Source organism: Oncorhynchus clarkii, chromosome 8, assembly GCF_045791955.1.
Source record: "Oncorhynchus clarkii lewisi isolate Uvic-CL-2024 chromosome 8, UVic_Ocla_1.0, whole genome shotgun sequence".
Lineage (NCBI taxonomy): Eukaryota > Metazoa > Chordata > Actinopteri > Salmoniformes > Salmonidae > Oncorhynchus > Oncorhynchus clarkii.
This window is the reverse complement of record NC_092154.1, coordinates 32000171-32023275: the sequence shown is the minus strand read 5'-3', so window position 1 is coordinate 32023275 and position 23105 is coordinate 32000171. Positions and strand designations below refer to the sequence as shown.

Genomic DNA, 23105 nt, shown 5'->3' with positions numbered 1-23105 from the left:
CACCTCGCAGCATGGAGTCATGGAGAGATGGGTGACATATTGCGCTGATATCCACAGTATGCTGACTGAAGTAAATCCCCAGAGTCTAATTTCCAGTGTCATTGAAGAAGCTGAACATGCTCATAGTGGCTAATAACGTGTGAGAATAGAGAGCGTCAGGAAACGCATGCCTACTTTTTCATTTCTGCGGTGAAAGGAGGAGACAGGGAGTTGGACGACAAAAGAACAACACGAGTCAGAGACACGCTTTAAACTAACGTTGAGATTTTAATTCCATGTCTGGCCTTCAACGGTTTGTTTTACCCTGCCATCAGTGGTCAGTCTGGTACAGAACAGGGCAGGCAGCAGTAGTTGCAGTTGGCAGGTAGCCTAGCCCAGGGTCCTATTCATTGGGGCACACTAGCAAACAGCTTTAAAGTGTTTTTTGATTTTAGATTTAGATTTTTATTTTTTATGTATTGGACCAACTCCAGGTAGGGACTTCCTGTTTCAGTCTGTTTGGTGCCTAATGAACAAGACCCAGGGCTGGGTGTGTTGGGGGAAACAGTCCCATGAGCGCATAGTTTCAGAACACTTAAAACAGCTAGCTAGAGGAATGATTGGTGGCTTTTTCCTGGCCCGCTTTCTTCATCTGTTGACACTAGAAAAACCAGCTGTGTCATTGTCCGCCGAGGGGGAAAATGGGGAGGGGAGAGGTGGGACTTCCAAAGCACCGCATGAGACGTCACCCGAGTCGACCCCTCCCTGCCCCTGGAAATGTTAGGAGTGTGTCTGTCAGCCAGGTAATTTTTCAGACAGCATCTGGAGCTCAAACTCAAGCCACTGGTATGTGTGAGTGCACATTATTGCAAATGGGCTGACTGAGTCAGTCAAAAACAGGTTTGAGCACATACCCAGACTGTAGTGGTCTCAAAGACTTGATCTCAGATCAGTTTTGCTTTTCACCTCTTAAAAAGGTCCAGGTTAGGATTGGCGTAGGTTAGAGATGATCCCTAGATCTGTGTTTTAGGGCGAGTTTTAAGTCGAGCTGTGAATGCCACCTGCTGGTTCTCGTTAGTGTTCTAATGAGGCCCCCCCACTGGGCACACACACTGGTTGAATCAAAGTCGTTTCCACGTCATTTCAATGAAAGGACTTTGAACCAATGTGGAATAGATGTTGAAGTGGACCAGTGATGCGTGGTCAGTCAGGTGAGGAGGTTCCGTTGACCAAGGTCACGTTTCATTTTATTGCAGTCATCATTTCTATTCACAAAGTTAACCCCTTCAGAAGCAAGCCTTAGTATACCCATTTTATATATTCCATTCAATAAATATACAGACATCATGGGGACGATAATGTGGAGTTCCATAGTTTGAACTTCCCAGAATCAAATAAGTTTCCTATTGCTGATCAACAGTGTCGTCACATCTCCTGAATCATCTCAAATAAAGGATCTAGTGTTACAGTCAAATCAATGGAATGAAGCCAGAAAAGGTCAAAGCACGTTAATTTATAAGGGCTGTATAGGCACTGTTATTTCAATTGGTGAGGGGGGAGTCAACTTTCTTTTCTTTATTTTATTTTTTAAGAGGGGGGAGTGGGGGTACCAGACCGCATCCTATTAACAAGCGTTCACATTGTGCACTCTGCAAAACATTGTGCTGTTTTTCAGCAGTTAAAATCGTACCTATTTGGCAAAGAAAACATTCATTGAGCATCAATCGTTACAAAATGAAACTTGAGGGACCGGACGTGGAGACGCTGTACAGAGAAGCAGCTCATTTTGGAGGTTAATACTGAATGGAACTGTGATGATGATGAGGGATAGAAACACCAAAATAAGCTTGTTTTTAAGTTCCTTGCACTAAGGTCTGATATTTTTAGACTTGTGTTTCCTAAAATTGCCCAATTGAAACAATTATTAAATGTTTCGGGGCCAAGTCTTCCCCTAGGTACAGATCTGGGATCAGCTTCTCCTCCCCCAATTCTAACCTTAAAGGTCCAATGCAGCCATTTTTATTTCAATTTCAAATCACTTCTGGGTAACAATTAAGTACCTTACTGTGATTCTTTTTGACCATTTTAATTGAAAACAAACAAAAATAGCTTCTTAGCAAAGAGCAGTGGTCTGAGTTGTTATTGGCAGAGAGGTCTGAAAGTCTTATTTACTGCCTGGTAATGTCACCAGGCCAAAACGCCCTCCCACCAAAACAGGCTGAATTGTCTGTCTTTTCAAACAGCTCTTACACTAAAAAAGGCGTCACCATTTTCAGAATTTCACAGTATTATTCCAACCTCACAGTGTGGAAATACATGATAAAACACAAAAATCAACGGTTTTGACTGCACTGGGCCTTTAACCATTGGTGGGGGAAATGCAAAACTGACCCAATATCAGAATCTAGGGGCAAGTTCACCCTCCTCCATTACTGAACACTTCATTAGAGGACTATATAGGAACGACTACCCCGTCATTTAACGCCGACCATTGATAGGTAGCCTAATACCACCAAGATCCAAAAAGTCACAAAAAGCCGTGTAAACGCTCAGTGACGGCTGGTGACAACCATTCTGAAAACAACAGGGCCTAGTAAGTGTTTCGGTCCAGCGTAAAACCATTGTAGTCTGCTGTAGCCTTATTAACAAACGTGTTAGGTAATTGCTTTCCCATTTTCCTATGAATATTTGAGCAATTTTTTTTCAGGGGAGGGGGTAAATATATAGAACTTGTGGCCTAAAAATCCTGTTCTTTAGTCTCCATCTGTAGTCATTGAGAGGCAGAGTGACAAACGGGACTCTGCCTGGAGTTAGCTCCGGTCTGCCCATAGAAACAAAATCTACTCTGAGAATGCCATGGTCTGAGGGGCTTTGCCCATTCTAGTAATTCTATTTCTATGGGTCTGCCAACGACAAGAGGGTCTTGTTGACTGATAATCCCACGTCGAGATTGAGATTTACAAAATTAAACACCACGTAAAAAAACAAACAAAAAAACAAGATCACCGAAAAAAAGTACTTCTGCGACCATCAGTGCTTCTCTCGCCGTTTCATATACAAGAGTAGAGTATATAAATGTAAAATGAGTAAAAAAAATAATAAAATAAAGAAATGAGTGCAATGACAAACCGTATATGCCTTTGCCCCTTTGTTTCTCTCCCAAAAGGTTACATGTCTAGCTAGCGATTCAGGAGCTCAGGACCCACTGTGACAGTCCACTGTCTCTCGGTCTCGCTCTCCCTGTGTCAGTTTAAAACCAGTCGTTTACATTGTCAGTTTGAGTTTGGCTCTGAGAGTCAAGTTAAGTCCTTGGGTAGGCAGTGTTACCACCCCTCGTGCCCATAAAAAGTGGCGCAAAAAATTGAATCTGTAGTGGTTGCTGATAAAACACACAGATGACATGAGGACAGAAAACAAATGAAAAGGCTTTTTGATTGGCAGCGGCCCTTCTCTGCTTCCAGCCTATCAGGGGTTCCAGTAAAGGTGTGGGGGGGCGGCTCTGAGGGGGTTCAGCCAATTAACTGGAGAGGGTTGTTATTGTACATCCTAGATCCAATTCTTAGGTGTAGGCCCTCACCCCCAAACTTCCATCCATCTCAGAACCAGCCCTCTCTTCTCCCTCTTCCGCCTTTCTTCCGTTTTACCCGAGTTCCTCATTCTCTTGCTCCGTTCTGCCCAACTTCCTTAGCTGGGCCTAGCCCTGGGCTAGATGAACTTGAAGCACTTAGTCTTGTCGTGGGGCAGACGTGTCTTGAAGAGCACAGAGTCCACGCGGAACTGTGTGTAGAGTAAGGGCATGTAGCCGTACACCTTGACAAAGAAGTTGATGCACTTGTGGCGCTCGTGGAAGTGAGAGTCGTCGTGCGACAGGGCCTGCGGGCAGCCGGGGCAGCGGAAGGTCCAACGAGACGTCACCTAAGAGGGAGGAAATGGAAAGGGTGGTGTCTGTGTGTATCTAATCACAATGCTACAACCATTTTGATTGCTTTGTCGATACCATGAACATGTGGTCGTAAAATATGGCAGTGTGTGCCAATGAATACTGGGACAGAATACTTGCACAGAATTGAATACCGCGACACATATTACAGTGCATAAAATAAGGTTGACTCTTAGGGTTGATTCTCCAGGAAAAGGAAAGTCACTCATTGGTTATAGGAGGTTACTTCCCACCACATGCATTATTCACCTGCCTTATTCTTACCAGGGCCAACTTGCTGTCAAGTCACACACGCCATCGAAGCCTGTTCTAATTCCTGAATGGAACACCTGGGAATATTCCAAGATTCCAGGTCCCAAAATTCCCCCTGGCTCGATTGGCATAATTAGTCCGCTAGCCATAAATATGTATATACTAGTATAAATGTCTTGCAAATAGATGTCGAGGAAAACGCAAGCGTAGGGAAACAATCCAATCTTGTTGTGCTCTGATTTATAATTTGCCACAGAATATTGAGCATGTCAGGTTGAGTAATGGTTGGCTAAGTGAGCAGAAATATAAATAAACAGTGACCGGGGGTGTGTGTGTCTTTTTGGAGTATACGTTTGTGTGTGCGTCCCACTGACCTTGATAGGGGGCTTTCGGGTGATGTGTGACACCAGGAAGTTCATGGCGATATCCTCGCAGTTGATGTACTCGTCCACCATGTCGCGGATGGCCTGAGGCATCACATACGAGTACAGGTACGCGTAGTACTGCAGCAGAGAGACAAAACATATGAGGGAATCAACCGGCAATCCGTTCATTAGAACACGCAATGTAAAAAAAAAAGAAGAAAGTGCAACAGAAAATGAGCGAGTCCAGTGGACAAGTCATCCCTCTGTTTTTACGTTATTTTCTTCCGTTTGGTGCCTAATGAATATGGCCCAGGTACAATGAGGGTGAGACAGGTCAGACCAAAGAAAGTACAAGGAAGTCAAGGAGAGGAGGGATGAGGGTGATGTATCTTATAGAAGACAGGTTTCGGGAAAGTATTCAGACCCCTTCCCTTTTTGATACGTTACAGCCTTATTTTAAAATGGATTAAATAAAACATTTTACTCTTTATTTTACACGCAATACCCCATAATGACAAAGTGAAAACAGGTTTAAGATTTTTTTTTACATTTAATAAACCTAAAAAAGAAATACCTTATTTACATAATTATTCAGACCGTTTCCTATGATACTCGAAATTGAGCTCCGCTGCATCCTGTTTCCATTGATAATCCTTCAGATGTTTCTACAACTTGATTGGAGTCCACCTGTGGTAAATTCAATTGATTGGACATGATTTGGAAAGGCACACACCTGTCTAAATAAGGTTGCATAGTTGACAGTGCATTACAGAGCAAAAACCAAGCCATGAGGTCAAAGGAATTGTCCATAGAGCACACAGACAGGATTGTGTCGAGGCACAGATCTGGGGAAGGGTACCAAAACATTTCTGCAGCATTGTAAGTCCCCAAGAACACAGTGGCCTCCATCATTCTTAAATGGAAGAAGTTTGGAATCACCGAGACTCTTTCTACAGCTGGCCACCCAGCCAGATTTAGCAATCGGGGGAGAAGGGCCTTGGTCAGGGAGGTGACCAAGAACCCGATGGTCACAATGACAGAGCTCCAGAGTTCCTCAGTGGAGATGGGAGAACCATCCAGAAGGACAACTATCTCTGCAGAACTCCACCAATCAGGCCTTTCTGGTAGAGTTGCCAGTTCGGAAGCCACTCCTCAGTAAAAGGCACATGACAGCCAGCTTGGAGTTTGCCAAAAGGCACCTAGAGACACTCAGACCATGAGAAACAAGATTTTCTGTTCTGAATGACAAGCGTCACATCTGGAGGAAACCTGGCACCATCCCTACGGTGAAGCATGGTGGTGGCAGCATAATGCTGTGTGGATGTCTTTCAGAGGCAGGGACTGGGAAAATAGTCAGGATTGAGGGAAAGATGAACGGAGCAAAGTACAGAGAGATCATTGATGAAAACCTGCTCCAGAGCACTCAGGACCTCAGACTGGGGCGAAAGTTCACCTTCCAACAGGACAACGATTCTAAGCACACAGCCAAGACAACGCAGGAGTGGCTTCGGGACAAGTCTCCGAGTGTCCTTGAGTGGCCCAGCCAGAGCCCAGACTTGAACCCAATCAAATATCTCTGGAGAGACCTGAAAATAGCTGTGCAGCGATGCTCACAATCCAACCGGACAGAGCTTGAGAGGATCTGCAGAGAAGAATGGGAGAAACTCCAAGTACAGATGCCAAGCTTTTAGCATCATACCCAAGAAGACTTGAGACTGTAATCGCTGCCAAAGGTGCTTCAACAAAGTACTGAGTAAGGGGTCTGAATACTTATGTGATATTTCAGTTTTTTTTATATTAGCAGAAATGTCTAAAAACCTGTTTTTGCTTCAACATTATGCGGTATTGTGTGTAGATGAGGGAAAACTATTTAATCAATTTTAGAATAAGGCTGTAACGCACAACAAAATGTGGAAAAAAGTATTTCCGAATACACTGTATGATATAATAATATATGCCATTTAGCATATGCTTTTATTCAAAGTGACTTGCAGTCGCCGATAAACTTTACATTACGGGTGGTCCCGGGAATCAAACCCACTACCCTGGCGTTGCAAGCGCCATGCTCTACCACCTGAGCTACAGAGGACCACCGAACAGAGCTACGTGCAGCAGAGGTCAGGGCTCACGGGGTTGAAAGGCGTCACGACGGGGGAGGGAGGAGGGGGAGTACCTTGTGAAAGAAGGCGGCGCCCGTCAGCACCATGGACAGTTCACAGGAGTAGTTAGAGTTGTAGAGCCATGACTGGTGGTTGACGTCCCAGGCATGGAACCTCCCGGGGAAGCCCACGATGCGGTCCCTGGCCTCCCGCCACACCCTGATCCAAACAACCAGACCAAGAGAAACATGACGAAAAAGGCAGCAATATACTGGGGAGAATGAGCTGAGGAGAACTGCATCAAAATGCGACCACAATATATTCATATTGTATTGTACATGTAGGCCTATAAGAAAAATCATACAGCTGACAAAAAGGTCTCCACAGCTCGTCAGCGAGGACGGCAATCTACAAGGAGAAGAGATATGTGTTCTGTTGTGTATTATTTTCGGACATGCACACAGACGCACACGAGACTACAAGGACGTGCTCACTGATTGGGGAGTATCAACAGCTACATGCTGTTATCAGACGACACGCTCCTACTTCTGGAAGTCTCTGAAAAATGCTTGGCACGTATAAGAGTATAACCCCTTCCCTTTGAGATCTAGTACATTCCCATTACACCCACGCTATAGAACGTCCCAGTGGGAATTTAGCCGTGGTTCTAGGTGAGGGAAAAATGATTACAGGATACTTCATGACAAATGACCCCATTCATACGGTGCCTGCCTGGACACGCTGCAAAAGTGGTAAAACCTGTGGACAATGCTGAAGTCGGGGATTTTGGGAAGCCGTTCAAATGGTCAAGAATCAATATTTACCCATTGATTCTTGAAGAATGTAACTTATCAATAAATGGCTTAGGGGGCAATGATCTATCTTTATCATAACCCAAAAATATAGGCCAAGGTTGTATTTCTCCATTGTTTACAAACAACAAAGAATGGAAACAAAGTACGTATAGCTTCAAGATATGGTTTAAAAATATGAACAAACATGTCCTGTCTCGAGCGCCGTCTATGGATTTGAGAGGTGTTACATTTCCTAGCTCAGCTTTTTTCTCTCTCCTCTGTTTTGAATCCCACAATGTAGCTTTGCACAAAGCCCTGATGTGATATTCAAGGTAAGGCAAGTCTAGTACTGTACGCTCATGTGGCGTTTGAAAGTCAACATGGTCCATTTCTCTCTTGTTGATCTGTCAGGGTCAGTTGCATTAGTGCCATGTTTTGGTTTATGCTCTGGTACTGAGCTGAAAATGCTTTTAAAATGTCAGCGTGCGTTTTTTCATTATATATATATATATATATATATATATTATTTTTTAAACTTTTGGAATAAGTGTCGATTCACACGATGCTTGTCGATATCTGTAGACAGATCATCGGTCTGCTGCGTTCCAAAGAAAAATGCATCTCTTTGAAAATCAATGAGGCACAAAACAAAGTACACTTTCTTTCTCCAAAGAGCTTTGTATCCAATGACTGGTCTCAGACTCCCCTCTAACTGACCTGAACCCAAACATAATCTCGTCATGGCGGAGGTGGGCGTCGTCGTCGATGGACAAGATGGCCTCCGTCTCCACGGCGTCCCAGGGCAGGAAGCGGTTGTTGAGGCTGTTCTTCTCCGTGCGCACCACCTGCAGGACAGGAGAAGTGTTAAATAGAAAATATTTGAGTATTTTCTTAATTAGTTCACTGTTAATACAATCCCAAGAATGTGTGCATGTCGGTAGTCAAGTTGTCAAGATAGAGGACTTTGAATACAGAGCAAAAACAGTATGTTTTGCATCACTATCCATTTAATGTGGCATTTCACGAAAGTATAGCACAGGGTAATGGTCCAAACCACTCAGCCCCCCCCTTTCTCAACAGCTTTATTAGACTAATCCATCAAACAAAAAACATGAAAGTATGGCATGATCTAATAGCATTCAATAGTTATGCGGTTTGTCAAATGCGTGGACCAATTAGGCTAGTCATTCAAGATCATTAAACTATCCTCCCATATCTCCCTACAGAGAGGGAATCTCTTTCCGAAGGACAGTGTAATTTGGATACTTCGAGTATTCTGTTCAAGTTCCATTCTAAAAGACAGACCTATTCTGTGGACGTCACACTTTATATCAGCTGGTGTAATTTGTCCGGCTGCCCTGCAGAGTTGTAAGCGAAGCAGGGAGAGCAGATGAAATGAGTTTCAGCAGCTAGACCAATGTGCTTGAGTACACTCTCAGACACACACGGCCTTCCAAGACTGCTGCGCCACGACACAAGTTACACTATTTGCATTTCAGAATGGGGTAGGACGAGCAGGGCCTTTCAGATCACTCTCTCCCATTCAATCATATTGTTCAGTCTGAGCAGTGAGCACTAAGCAGCGGGGGCATGTTTTGTATTCGGCGGCGGTGGAAAGTACTCACCACGATGGGCAGGCCAATGTCTGGCCACAGCAGGTCGTCTGAAGGAGGCTTGGGGGAGTTCCACACCACCACCACCTTGTTGAGGTAAGGCAACCCGTTGAGCCTTTCCAGGGAGTTCATTAGCACCTCCTCCCTCTCGTAGGTCAGCATGACCACCGTGAACTGCTCCCGGGGCACGTTACCACCCAGCGCTGCCTGAAACTCCTTCCCCGAGCCCCCAGCACCGCCGCCAATGGGGCGGAAGCCCGTGCCCGAGCCCAGGAACTTGGCCTCCGAGGGCAGCACGGGGTCCAGCGGCGTGTGGGGGAACAGATGGAAAGGCCCCGGGGCACGGTTCCAGGTCTGGTAGGTATTGGCTGACGTATAGGTAAAGTTGCGGAGGAAGCGCGGCGAGGCGTAGGGTGGCTCCGTCTCCACGGGGCCCAGGTCCAGGTCACCGTTGTCGGCCAGGTTGGCATCCGTGCCGGCCATCTTGCCTGCTTTGTGGGGGATCTCCTGGGCGGGCTCCTCGCGGATGGGTGCGGCAGGCACCTGGATGCTGGTCCGGACGCTGGCCAGGATGGTGCCCAGTACATTCTCCGAGGTGGAGAAGTAGGTCTCCCACAGGAAGCGGCCCTGTCGTCGCATGGCCAGCAGGTCGTTGTCTGATAGGCTGCGCAGCAGGAAATGCAGCTCAGTGATGCGGGGCTTAGGCACCATGATGGCTGCCTCGCTCCAGCGGATCAGCTCATGGTAAGGCAGCCTAGCGTGGTCCCCAAGCACCACAGGGATGGCCCCCACCTCTAGGGCTTCAAACAGCCTCATGCTACTGCCTGCAGAGGCCACCAACTGACAGTCCCCGGGGGAGATGACCAGGGCGAAGGTGGAGGCCTTGAGGACCTCGAGCCGCTCCTCCCTCTCGCCACACAGAGCCCACTCGGTAGGCAGGCTGGGCCGCGGGCTCTTACAGGTGAACTCCACCAGCACCTGGTCCAGGCGGCTGTCCTGAACCGCCTTGAGCGTGCCGATGATGCGGTCATCGTAGTCGGCTGGCGCATCTCCCTCCATCTCCTCCTCAAAGGACTGGTGCGGTCCCTCCTGCAGGCTACTTCGCAGAGACTCCACCTTTTCGCCCTGGAAGGTGAACAGGTACTTCCTCTTGACGGGCACCTGGGGCGGCACCTCCAGGAAGTTGGGCTCAGAGAGGGCGTGGACCAGCGGGGACACCACCAAGTCAAAGCCCTCGCGGTACTGCTGCTCCAGGAAGGTAGACTGGGCCACTGCCGCTCGACCCGTGCTCACATTGTACAGGAAGTTCTGCGTCATGGACTTCCTGGAAAGATGGACCAGGAGGTGGTTGTGTCCATCAGACCTCCAGTAGGGTAGAGCCTTCAGCTGCTTCTCCAGCTCCAAGGAAGCCGGGAGGGGGGAGGAGGGAGTCTCCTGCAGCTCCCCAACCAGCACCACATACAGACAGGCGATGCTGGGGTTGTTCGTCACATAGATGCTGCTCTTTACCGAGGTGGCGAAGGCCTGCTTGACCAATGGGTCCAGGGACTCGCCCCAGGGGTAGGAGGCCATGTCATAGACGTACACAGGGAAGCCAGAGGTCAACGGGCAGCGGGCATAGTCGAAGCAGGAGCGCAGGCGGCAGGCACGGGCAGACTTGGGCGGGGGCAGGCCTGGGTCGTCCTTGTCGGGTAATAACCTCACGGGCAGAGAGAGCTTGGGCTGGTTCTGGGCCATCAGCTCTTTGTACGAGTGCTCCGTCTGGCTGATGACATTCTTCAGCTGCAGCAGGTCCTGCTTGGCACTGTCGATGCTCCGCTTGCACGCCTCGATGCGCAGGTTGAGCCGGGAGATCTCCCCGTTCAGCTCCTGTCGCTTTGCCTCCAGCTGTAGCAGCTCCTCACTGACTGACTCACGGATGCGGCACAGGTCTTGCACGTGCTTGGTCTCGCACAGTTCGCCGCCAGGCCGCGGGCCGAAGATGCGCTTGTCGGGGCCGCCTGCCTCGTCGATGGTGGTGAGGTAGTAGTGGGCGATGAGTGGGAAGAAAACCAGGATGAAGAAGAGCATGAAGCTGAGCCAGGTGAGGCGCACGCGCCGCAGCAGCCACGGCTGACCGCCGGGCCCCACCCCGCCACCGTTACGCTGCATCATGGGTTAGGGTCACTGGGCTTAGCTCAGCGCCGGAGTCTCTACTAGTCTACAGGGATCAGCAGCCATGGTGCAACCTCGTCAACATGGTGAAACAGTGTAGCCGCTAAACCATCATAATTGTTAAATCGACTTGTTTTGTCCTCATAAAATGTCATCTGAGTGGATCTACCTGATCGTGGTTTTCCTTTTGGTATCAGATGTTGGGGGACTTCACCTTTGTCTTGCTGGCGTGCCATAGTTCAAACAAGTCCTTGCCATCGTTCCTCTTGTATGGTGTAGTTGTATTTCTGGCCTATGTGAGCAAACTGTAGGGTGGAGAGGAGCCCCTTCTGGTAAACGTTGGGGAGGAGGGCATAGCTGGTCACAGTCCTGCAGTGTGGCATCATGGGTCAGCTGCTACTGCCCTGGTTGTGCCCATTTCTTCTAGGTCCGTCAAAGAATGAAAGGCCTCCAAATTCTCCTCCAAAGTTGAATAACAAGACCTGAAACTGATAAAGAGAAACTATGTCAAAATGATAATATTTAAGGTCACTTAGTTGGCATTCTTAGTATATCAGATTAAAAAGAAACATCCAGAAAAGTCCAGCCTTCACATCATAATCCAAATAAGAACCATACCAGAATTCTGATGATATCACGAGGATAAACATTCTTAACAATTCAAGTGTGTGCGTGACGTGACATATGTTTTAAGTTAACACAAAAATACATAATTTGAACATACATTTGAATGTAAATACAAACTAGCCAATATGAAAATGTATTTCCCCAAATAATGCTTATTTGATGGTTTAAACATGGTTGTGTTATCATGATGTGGAGTCTAGTTTTTCCCCACGTCTCTCCACAAGCCTAAAACAGAGATCAGTAACCTATCTGATAAGCAGCACTGTGCATACTGTATCAAAACCGCTGACACAAGGTTATGGTTCATAGTAACAGCATCTCATCCCTTTAGGCATCATCCTCATTAGGAACTAACGGTTTTCTCCTCTTTGCTGGCTTCCCCAGGCTAAATCACAAAGGAGACAGGTCTTCCTGTTGAACAGCTCATTTCTAAAAAGAGAGACTGCAGAATCAGAATACGCTGTGTGGGAGGAAACAGTAACAACAAAGTTTTGGCTTTGCAATCAGCAGACCATTAGCAGATCCACCAAACCTCTGATAGGAAAGACATACTGATTAAAATGGTAAGGGCAGCCAGGGACAGGAGGAGAGACCAAAAAGGACATATTAGGCATTTGTTCTCAGACAAGAGTCCTAATGCATCAGAGAAGAATGAAAGTAGCCTATTCTCCAGCAGACCAAAGACAAAAAAAAGGCATGGAACACAAACTAATCAATGCTGGTTCACACCAGTCATGGACAAGGCGACAGTCTAGTTCTGTCCTGTTTTTGTTCTATCTAAAAGGCCAGAGAGTACAGCGTCCTCACTGCTACATATTGGTAGATACGGCTTGTTTGACTGAAGGCCTATCAACTAGGCCTGCACACTAAACCACAAACACTATGTTCCCCGATAGGACTAACATTACAGAATGGAGTTCAGAATGAGATTTCACACGGACACATAATATCACAAAATACAAAGTGTGAACAAGTACGTGTTTACCTTGGCAACAGACAAGGTTCAGTTGCAGATGAGCCATAAACTCACAGTCGTGACAAGTAGGCTGCACCATTCATTGGGCTACAGTGAGACCTAATCTGCAGAAGGGCCACTTTCACTGCTGTCCAATTATAACATGTTTGCCTGCCTGCTCGATTATAACACATAGATTACTAAAAGCCTTGTGACGATTTGGAGACTCAAGCATCCAGCATATGCATTTTTCTCCAACTAATGGAGCATCTTGCAATATGGCCACACAGGTCTGCTCTCATTTTCCACACTGTACTGTAGCTATCAGGGGCTAGCCTTGCTGCTATCAGGGGCTAGCCTTCTTAACACAGTGTGTGCCATTATGGCAGCAGTGGTCATCAGCACAGCGCCCAGTAGGTCAGCTCCAAAGTGCTACTGTGTCACATGACGTCATCTCTGCCTGCTGACCCTTGCACCTCTGAGGTGCCACTGGGAGACAGAAAAGGGTGTTGTCACTCGAACCCTCTAGGTACAATATTTCTCCATTATTCTTTTTTTTTTTTCCATCTAAAAGCTCTGTCAAGTTGATTGTTGATCATTACTAGACAGCCATTTTCAAGTCTTGCCCTAGATTTTCAAGCCGATTTAGGTCAAAACTGTAACTAGGCCACTCAGAAACATTCAATGTTGTCTTGGTAAGCAACTCCAGTGTAGATTTGGCCTTGTGTTTTAGTTTATTGTCCTGCTGAAATGTAACGCTTTGTATTCAGGACAAAAAAAAATGCATTTCTTTGCCACATTTTTTGCAGTATTACTTGTACTATGTTAAAACACTATTATTGCACGCAGTGAGCCCATACAACATACAATACTTTTTAAGCACATATTTACACCTGAACTTATTTAGGCTTGCCATAACAAAAGGGGTTGAATACTTAAATAAATCGAAAATGTGTTTTCTCTGGAAAATAATGAACGGCGTGGAAGGTGTGTTCCACAACACGCTAGCGGAGAGGAACTGACCTTCTAGGGAGTTGCATTATTTTCCAGAGAAAGCACAGAACCCCGAGTTGATTATCCCTTTTATACCATGGCTATAATTTAACACATTTGCTTCTAGAAATGTGTCCATTTGCCAATATAATTGCGTTAAACATCCACTGAAGTAGCTTGCAATTGTACTAGCTACAGTAGGCGCCTTCGTAACCAAACCGACTTGCTAGTTTAGCTAACCAAACCATCGGTCCTAGCTTGCTTATGAAAATCAAATTCAACAATACCAACAATGTTTTCAATTAGACTTTTTCTTTGAAAAGCAGCTCAAACATAGAACATGAAAAAATGAACTATAGACATTGAATTCTACCGTGCTGATATACTGTGCATTATAATCAGAAATGAGTATTCAACAATGACATGGTATAAGAATTTAATATATGTTTAATTCAGGCTGTAACAAAATGAGAGAAAAGTAAAGGAAAGTGATGAACTGTACATGATCAGGACTAAGAGAACTACTAAGACAACAAACCTGTTAACATTTAAACTATATGAACTTCCACAATGTATGTTTTTCAAATTATGTATTTTATTAAAACAGAACAATTTAAGGTTTCGTTTTTTTCAGGTTTCCCCGTTCTCACTCTGAAAAATCACAAGTCCACAGCAATGCTTAAACCGCATCAGGAGACCACTTTTGAGGTCTGGGAAGAATCTGGAGGAATTTTGGGTGTAGTTACTGTTTATTTGAAGTGCTCACCTAGCTGTTTTTGTAGTGCACACGTGATGGTAGAGTTTGCAAAACAAATACCCACTGGATTGATTCAAACAATTAGCATATCATTCTGCCAGGGAAGCATAACTTGTTAACTTGTAGTTAACATTTAATTGAGACGGTCTTTGGGAAAGCCTCTTCATCTACCAGAAGAGTGTTTTCATTAGCATCCTCGCTAATGGCTACACAAAGCGTTAGATGCCCGCACTGCATTCACTTTGCCTCATCAGAAAGTTTCATTTTTGACAGGTTTTGGCGAGAGAGTGAAACCGCTAGCGTCGCCTCTTTGTCGCTGCTGCGTTTCCCTGTCATCGTTCGCTTGGTGACTGACAGGTGCCTATCCTATCAATAGATCACTAGAAGACGCATATTGTTCATTCGAGCTGGAGAGGGCTAGACGGACTAGAGAATTGAAACTTTTAAAATGGAAAGTAGCCTGGTTAATATGAAGTGGAAAATGTAACCGGCTGATTAGCGACAGCCGGTGCTAATGGCAAACACTAGCATTATCACCTTTAGCCCAACTGAAGCAGCATAGAGAAGAAGAAAAAATGCTTGGTTAAAAACAACCCACTTTGGTAACCCAGCACTGGGTAAATATTGGACTGAAAACACACTGGGTTACTTTGACCCAGCCAGTTGAGTTGCCTGAATAACCCAACATGTTAGGTTGTTGGGATTACCCAAACATGGGTTAATTTAACCAACAGTTTCTTACTTTCATGCTGGATTTTATCCCAAAAATTAGATTTGCCTATGTTTTTAGGGAACTCATAGGTCTGTATGTCTCATTGAAGCTACACAAATGTAAAAATGTTCAACCTTAACATGTGATACAAAAGAACAGGAATACATTTTACACAGGTGGAAAGCCACGCCCCTACTAAACTACACCTCCAGTCTTCTGTTCTGACCTGCTGGGTCATGTCTTTGTAACGCATCAACCACGCATCCTGGCTCTTTTCAAAGAAAACCCAACACCTACAACCCAGCAGTTGGGTCAACCAAACAACCCAGCATGTTTTAGTGTAGTGGTAATAAATAAATACAAACATGGGGTTGCCTATCTGCATTTACTCAATTGAGCTCATCATTAGCGAGATCCAAAACGTGATCTTTTAACTAGCTTTCATCCATTTAATTAAATTGAAGTCCCAAAAAACTTGTACAAACAAGTTAATATAATGTAGGCCTATCTGTTCGGGTAATGTGATTCCAGTTCATCTGTTATTTTGTATCGTTACCATAGTTACCATAGTTATTCACTGGATGGTTCTCCATCGATTGGGTTCCCGCCCATAAATACCTGGGCATTTGGATTGACAAAGTTTATTTTATTTTTTAAACTACGGACGAGCTAGTTAAAAGGCGAAGATTTAAATATATCTTGCCTCACCGTAAATAGCAGGAAGCAGATTGTAGTCAACTTTCCTGCCAGTTCTCGACTATGGCGACAGCATTTACCAGATTGCAGCAGCCACTACTCTTAAACCTTTGGATGCCGTCTACCATAGCACCCTTCGCTTTATCACAGGGGACAGTTTTAATACTCACCACTGCATCCTGTATCAAAAGGTTGGCTGGTCTTCATTAAAGTACCGTAGGTCTCTTAATCATTCCCTTTTTGTTTACAAAGCTCTACTACACAAGCTTCCGACTTACCCAACTTCGCTGTTCAAATATATAAACATGACACCAAACCCTTTCACAAAGATGTTTAACCCGAGGTTCCCCGGGTCTCCACCGAACTAGGTAAATACACTTTTAGTTTTAAAGCATCTCATTGCTGGAACCAACTACAAAATACAGTGTACAAAACATTATGAACACCTGCTCTTTACATGATACATGACATACTGACCAGGTGAATCCAGGTGAAAGATGTGACATCAATAATGGATCATTTGTTAAATCCATTTCAAATCAATGTAGATGAAGTGGAGGAGACAAGTTAAAGAAGGATTTTTAACCATTGAGAGAACTTAAAAGCATGTATGACGTGTATTGGGGTCCAGAACGGTGGATTAATTTAAAATACAATAGAAGAATAACTATCAGAATTTTTGGGCGCCATTTTTTTTTTATACCTTTATTTATCTAGGCAAGTCAGTTAAGAACACATTCTTATTTTCAATGACGGCCTAGGAACGGTGGGTTAACTGCCTTGTTCAGGGGCAGAATGACAGACTTTCACCTTGTCAGCTCGGGGGATCCAATCTTGCCATACAGTTAACTAGTCCAACGCTCTAACCACCTGATTACATTGCACTCCACGAGGAGCCTGCCTGTTACGTGAATGCAGTAGAAGCCAAGGTAAGTTGCTAGCTAGCATTAAACAATCATAATCACTAGTTATAACTAGACATGGTTGATGATATTACTCGTTTATCTAGCGTGTCCTGTGTTGCATATAATCGATGCAACGCTGGGGGATGATTTAACAAAAGCGCATTTGCGGGAAAAAAGCACAATCGTTGGACGACTGTACCTAAAACATAAACACTAATGCCTTTCTTAAAATCAATACACATAAGTATATATTTTAGCTAAAAAAAAATCCAGGTTAGCAGGCAATATTAACCAGGTGAAATTGTGTCACATCTCTTACGTTCATTGCACGCAGAGTCAGGGTATATGCAACAGTTTGGGCAGCCTGGCTCATTGCGAACTAATTTGCCAGAATTGTACGTAATTATGACATAACATTGAAGGTTGTGCAATGTAACAAGAATATTTAGACTTAGGGATGCCACCCGTTAGATAAAATACCGAACGGTTCCGTATTTCAATGAAATGATAAAAATCATTATTTATAACCTTGTCAACATCTTGACTATATTTCCTATTCATTTTGCAACTCATTTCATGTTTGTTTTCATGGAAAACAAAGACATTTCTAAGTGACCCCAAACCATTGAGCGGTAGTGTATACAATACCAGTGAAAAGTTTGGACACACCTACTCATTCTAGGATTTTTCATGTTACCATTTTCTACATTGCAGAATAATAGTGGAGACATCAAAACTATGAAATGACACATATGGAATCATGTAGTAACCAAAAAAAGTGTTAAATCAAAATATATTTTATATTTGAGATTATTCAAAGTAGCCACCCTTTGCCTTGACAGCTTTGCACACTCTTGGCATCCTCTCAACCAGCTTTATGGGTTAGAAACCTGGAATGCATTTCAGTTAACAGGTGTGCCTTGTTAAAAGTTAAGTTAATGTATTTGAGTCAATCAGTTGTGTTGTGACAAGGTGGGGTTTGTATACAGACGCCTTATTTAGTAAAAGACCAAGTCCATATTATGGCAAGAACAGCTCATATAAGCAAAAGGAAACGACAGTCCATCATTACTTTAAGACATGAAGGTCAGTCAATTCGGAAAATAAGGCCGGGCAATGAAGTTATATCAACTGTAAACCTTTACAGACATAGAACACTGCTACATGTTGATCGTGACAATTGATAACTTTTCAGACGATTAAAAAATAAAATAAATGCTGTATCAGGTCTTTATCTTTTCCGACAGTAGAATTCTGCTCTGTCATAAAATATTATCTATTTTTTCCCCCTGACAACAATAAACATTGCTGATTGATGTGCTGCAGTGTTGTTTTTTATGCTGTTTTTTTATGATGTGTTTATTTATACTGAATGTCTTGGTAAGTCACGGTATTTAACTAACTTTAAAGTACTTTTGTAGGAGAGTGGTCTGCGCGCAGGCAGCAGGCTGCATGCGTCAGCGCACAATTATTTGATTGACAGTTCTGGTTGCCTAGTGATGGATTTTAGTCCCGGTTCAGAAGAGGCATTCTTTTACAGTTAAGTAAAATGTCTGTTCATATCACCAGAGGAGGTTTCATGTCGGCATAAAAAATACGTAGTGTAGCCTACCCTAACAGACATTCCATAGCCGCATTCCATTGTCTGAAAATCATAAATTGATCCAGGCTACCGGAAGGAAGCCTTCTGCAATTTCATATGAGGCAAAAAGGAATAGCAGGCTACCCCGTGCCTGCAAGACTGGCCCTAAGACATCAGTGCCACGAATAGGCTAGGGTTTCCTTAACTCAGTCCTCGGGACCACAAGTTTGCATGTTTTGGTTTTTGCCCAAGCACTACACAGCCGATTAAAAAAATATGCTAATCATCAAGCTTTGATAATTTGAATCAGCTGCGCAGTGTTAGGGCAAAAAAACTAAAAAGGTGCACCCCTTGGGGTCCCGAGGACCAAGTTCGGGAAACGCTGCCATGATATTCTACATGCAACAGACCGAAGACTGCAAAAGAAGGCAGAAGGGTACTCATACATTTTTGGTAATGTGAATCTCGCAATGTCTTGTCTTGCATATTCACCAAGTAGCCTAAAGTTTGCCTCTTCCTCTCTGGTTTTACTTAAATTACACAACTTCCCAGGCCTTTAAAGCCTAGCGGCTATAACATGGTAAATAATATTTTTGTGATAACTGAATTGTGATTTCAACTAAAGTGGAGAGAAAAAAAAATGAACAAAAAAATCAGTTAGGGATTTTTCTTAACGTTAAGGATCTCAACTTTGTTTAAAAGTTTTAATGTTTAAACCTTCACACCCCTAGTCTCAACGCTAACTCCCTGCTTAAATAAAGGTTGAAAGATACCGTATATATACAAAAAGTAAACACCCCTTCAAATTAGTGGATTTGGCTATTTCAGCCACACCCGTTGCTGATAGGTGTATACAATTGAGCACATGGCAATGCAAGCTCCATAGACAAATAGTGGCAGTAGAATTACCTTACTGAAGAGCTCAGAGACTTTTAACGTGTCACCGTCATAGGATGCCACCTTTCCAACAAGTCAGTTTGTCAAATTTCTGCCCTGCTAGAGCTGCCCCGGGCAACTGTAAGTGCTGTTATTGTGAAGTGGAAACGTATTGGAGCAACAACGGCTCAGCCGCAAAGTGGTAGGCCACACAAGCTCACAGAACGGGATCGGTCTGTCCTTGGTTGCAACACTCACTACCGAGTTCCAAACTATCTCTGGAAGTAACAACACAAGAACTGTTCGTCGGGAGCTTCATGAAATGGGTTTCCATGGATCAGCAGCCGCACACAACTATAAGATCCCCATGCACAATGGGTGGAGCAGTGGAAACGCGTTCTCTGGAGTGATGATTCACGCTTCCCCATCTGGCAGTCCGACGGATGAATCTGGGTTTGGCAGCTGCCAGGAGAATGCTACCTGCCCCAACGTATAGTGCTAACTGTAGAGTAGAGTTTGGTGGAAGAGGAATAATGGCCTGGGGCTGTTTTCATGGTTTGGGCTAAGCCCCTTAGTTTCAGTAAAGGGAAATCTCAACACTACAGCATACAATGACATTCTAGATGATTCTGTGCTTCCAACATCATGGCAACAGTTAGGGTTAGGCCATTTCCTTTTTCACAATGACAAGCACAACCTCACTAATGCTCTTGTGGCCTAATGGAAGCAAGTCCACGCAGCAATGTTCCAACATTTAGTGTAAAGCCTTCCCAGAAGAGTGGAGGCCGTTATAGCAGCAAAGGGGGGGGGGGGGGGGGGGGGTTGGGGGGGGGACCAACTCCATATTAATGCCCATGATTCTGGAATGAGATGTTTGACAAGCAGGTGTCCACATACTTTTGGTCATGTAGTGTAAAATAGAAGTCCATCCCCGGTAACAAGCCCCCTGCCTGTACTTCTCACAGAAACCACTTCATGTCACAAAAGGTATGTGTAGACTGTTCTAGCATCTTTAAAGTGCGCCTCGACAGAATTGTTTTCTTAATTTTCCATATTTTTTGGAGCGTGGTGGCAATTCATTTGCAGTGGCACAGCGCCACAGCTAAATTACTTTAGCGGAAACACTGATCCACACACACAGTATTGATCATGCCAGACACAGCTTATGTGAGAATCAATGATAATCTAATCATTGGCGTTACGAGGCAGTTTTATGTTCAGCTCCTAATCGACGGCAGGGTCCATTTGCACTTGCACTTTCGGGGAAAGACAACCACAAGGAGGTACAGACTGAGGCTGTAAAAGGCAGCCCGGAACGCATTGTATTACAGTGGCATGCATTACGATACTGTTTCTTTGTCTTCACCTTAAAGTGGGCTACATCAACAGGAACATGTAAGGCTTGGGCCACCTCAATTATTTCAGCTCCATTTCAGAATTCTGCAACATGATCAAATCAGGAGGCCCGGGCTGTTCTCCCGGGAGGGGGTAGAGGCAGAAGCACAGCCTGATGACCCAGATAAAGGAGCAGCCAGTTCAGGAGTTAGTCAGCACGTTGGTGCTCAGAGCCGGGGAACAGAACTGTCTAATCTAATTGCGATATCAAAGTTAATTTCATTTTGGCCGTATAGTGAGGCTGCTATGAACTCGAGCTGTTAATAACTTTTTAAAGTTATAGAATGTGCGTCAGGTGACAGTGACAAGGCAACATGATGAAGTTGGCATGAGGAAAGGGGAGTAAAAAGGAGGAACTGAGCGTAGAATCATGAAAAGGGCTAAATGTCAGCCTAGTTAGTTAGGCTGGAAGGCTTTAGGCCTATATCCTTATCGTAAAGAGTAAGACCAGACAGGTCTAGACTGGGCTCGTCAGAGCGTAGGGCCCTATAAAACCCATGACGTGGTGAATGCGGACGGAATCACACAATCCAGTTATTAAAATGGAATTCAACAATATTCCAAATAGATGTAACTTTAGTAGGTAGTCAACTAAATGTATTGAACTAGAACACGTATTTGCCCAAGATTATGACAAGACACGAACAAGATGCATAAGTGATTCATCTTTTCTGAAGAGGCATTGGCGCGGGAATGCCCATCTGTGTGTGTGTGTGTGTGTGTGTCTACCACTTTGTGTAGCTGTTAGCAATGATGCTAACTAATGACTGTCTTCCAATAGATGGAATGGCTTTCCCCAAAAATAGTCTCAATTAAATGTTAATATTGGATGTTCTATAAAAAAAAGTGTGATTGAGTGAAAGCTTAAAAAAAAAGGTATTTAAAAAAAAAGAAGGAATTGAGCAGAAAATAAAACCGATTTTATAAGGCCCTAAGAAAAGTGAGTCAGGCAAGCGTCAGTGGCTCTAGTTTCTGAGGTTGAGACGAGTTGAGCCATCACTGGCTAACCCTCCAGACAGAGTTTTAGAAGCACACAGTCAGAAGAACAAACTTCCCGGTTCCCACACTATCATTTCGCTAGGCAAGCGACAAGTGCATCTCTAAATGTTTGAACAGTCTCTGGCTGGGTGAGTGAAAGAGAGGGAGTCCTACACTTCTGGCCAGAATATCATATCAGGGTATTAAAAAAAAAAAAAGAATTGACAGTATTTTATGTTTTTGAATAATGAATGTTCAAAATTTGCTTTATGAGTAGTGCGTGACCCTAGGGTGGCAACACATACATTCTCAGTGATTTCATTGCGTCTTTCTCCATTCTGATTGTTTTATACTGTTCAATTGAACTTCAACCAAAAATAATTTTCAGCATTTCCAATTTCTGCATTTCCTGCACTCATTTGAGATCATTTCCACACTGCCGCTTAGGGATGCACGATATGGGCAAACAATCTAGGCCTTATTTTTAACCAAATATTGCAATTGCGATTTGACTTGTGATTTAGAGCAAAACACTTGGGTGAACTGTTGGAATCATGAAAATATAATGATTATTCTAATTCTATAGTTATAATATAATAGCGGGCATTTTGAATACAGTGTTCGACAACAAATGAAAATGCCAAGGAGGAGTTATTGGGATGGGTAGGAACCAAGTGTTGACAAGTGTTTCTTAGGGGGCCCTATAATCTTTGGCTACATGTAATGTTCTCTCTTAGCTACTTCACGTAGCTAACATTCTTGCTTTGCGTATTTCTCTTTGATTTAAAAAAGATACTGTTGCACAAAAAACATGAATGTAGGTCTAAACAATCACAGGGATTATCAGGCTGTATAGCTAGTAGAGGTCGACCGATTAATCGGAATGGCCGATTAATTAGGGCCGATTTCAAGTTTTCATAACAATAAGTAATCGTCATTTTTGGACACCGATCATGGCCAATTACATTGCACTCCACGAGGAGACTGCGTGGCAGACTGAATACCTGTTATGCGAGTGCAGCAAGGAGCCAAGGTAAGGTTCTAGCTAGCATTAAATGTATATTGTAAAAAACAATCAATATTAACATAATCACTAGTTAACTTCTTTGGGACTGGGGGGGCAGTATTGAGTAGCTTGGATGAATAAGGTGCCCAGAGTAAACTGCCTGCTACTCAGGCCCAGTTACTAATATATGCATATTATTAGTAGATTTGGATAGAAACCACTGAAGTTTCTAAAAACTGTTTGAATGATGTCTGTGAGTATAACAGAACTCATATGGCAGGCAAAAACCTGAGAAAAAAATGCAACCAGGCAGTGGGGAATATGAGGTTTGTCGTTTTTTTATCGAATATACAGTGTCTATGGGGTCATATTGCACTTCCTAAGGCTTCCACTAACAGTCTTTAGAACCTTGTTTGATGCTTCTACT

The 23105-nt window shown here is 44.1% G+C and overlaps 1 protein-coding gene across 1 annotated transcript in view; it reads right to left on the bottom strand.

Moving 5' to 3' along the window:
* Positions 1–242: 242 nt before the first annotated feature.
* LOC139415275 (exostosin-like glycosyltransferase 3) overlaps positions 243–23105 on the bottom strand; it is a 41535-nt gene continuing 18672 nt past the window's right edge. Inside the window, exons 2-6 of the mRNA XM_071163270.1 lie at positions 9055–11684; positions 8147–8274; positions 6710–6854; positions 4546–4674; positions 243–3894 (exon numbers count right to left, since the gene is read on the bottom strand). Coding sequence (XP_071019371.1) covers positions 3685–3894; positions 4546–4674; positions 6710–6854; positions 8147–8274; positions 9055–11196 — 2754 coding nt within the window. The 5' untranslated portion in view covers positions 11197–11684 and the 3' untranslated portion in view covers positions 243–3684. The remainder of the gene's footprint in view (positions 3895–4545; positions 4675–6709; positions 6855–8146; positions 8275–9054; positions 11685–23105) is intronic.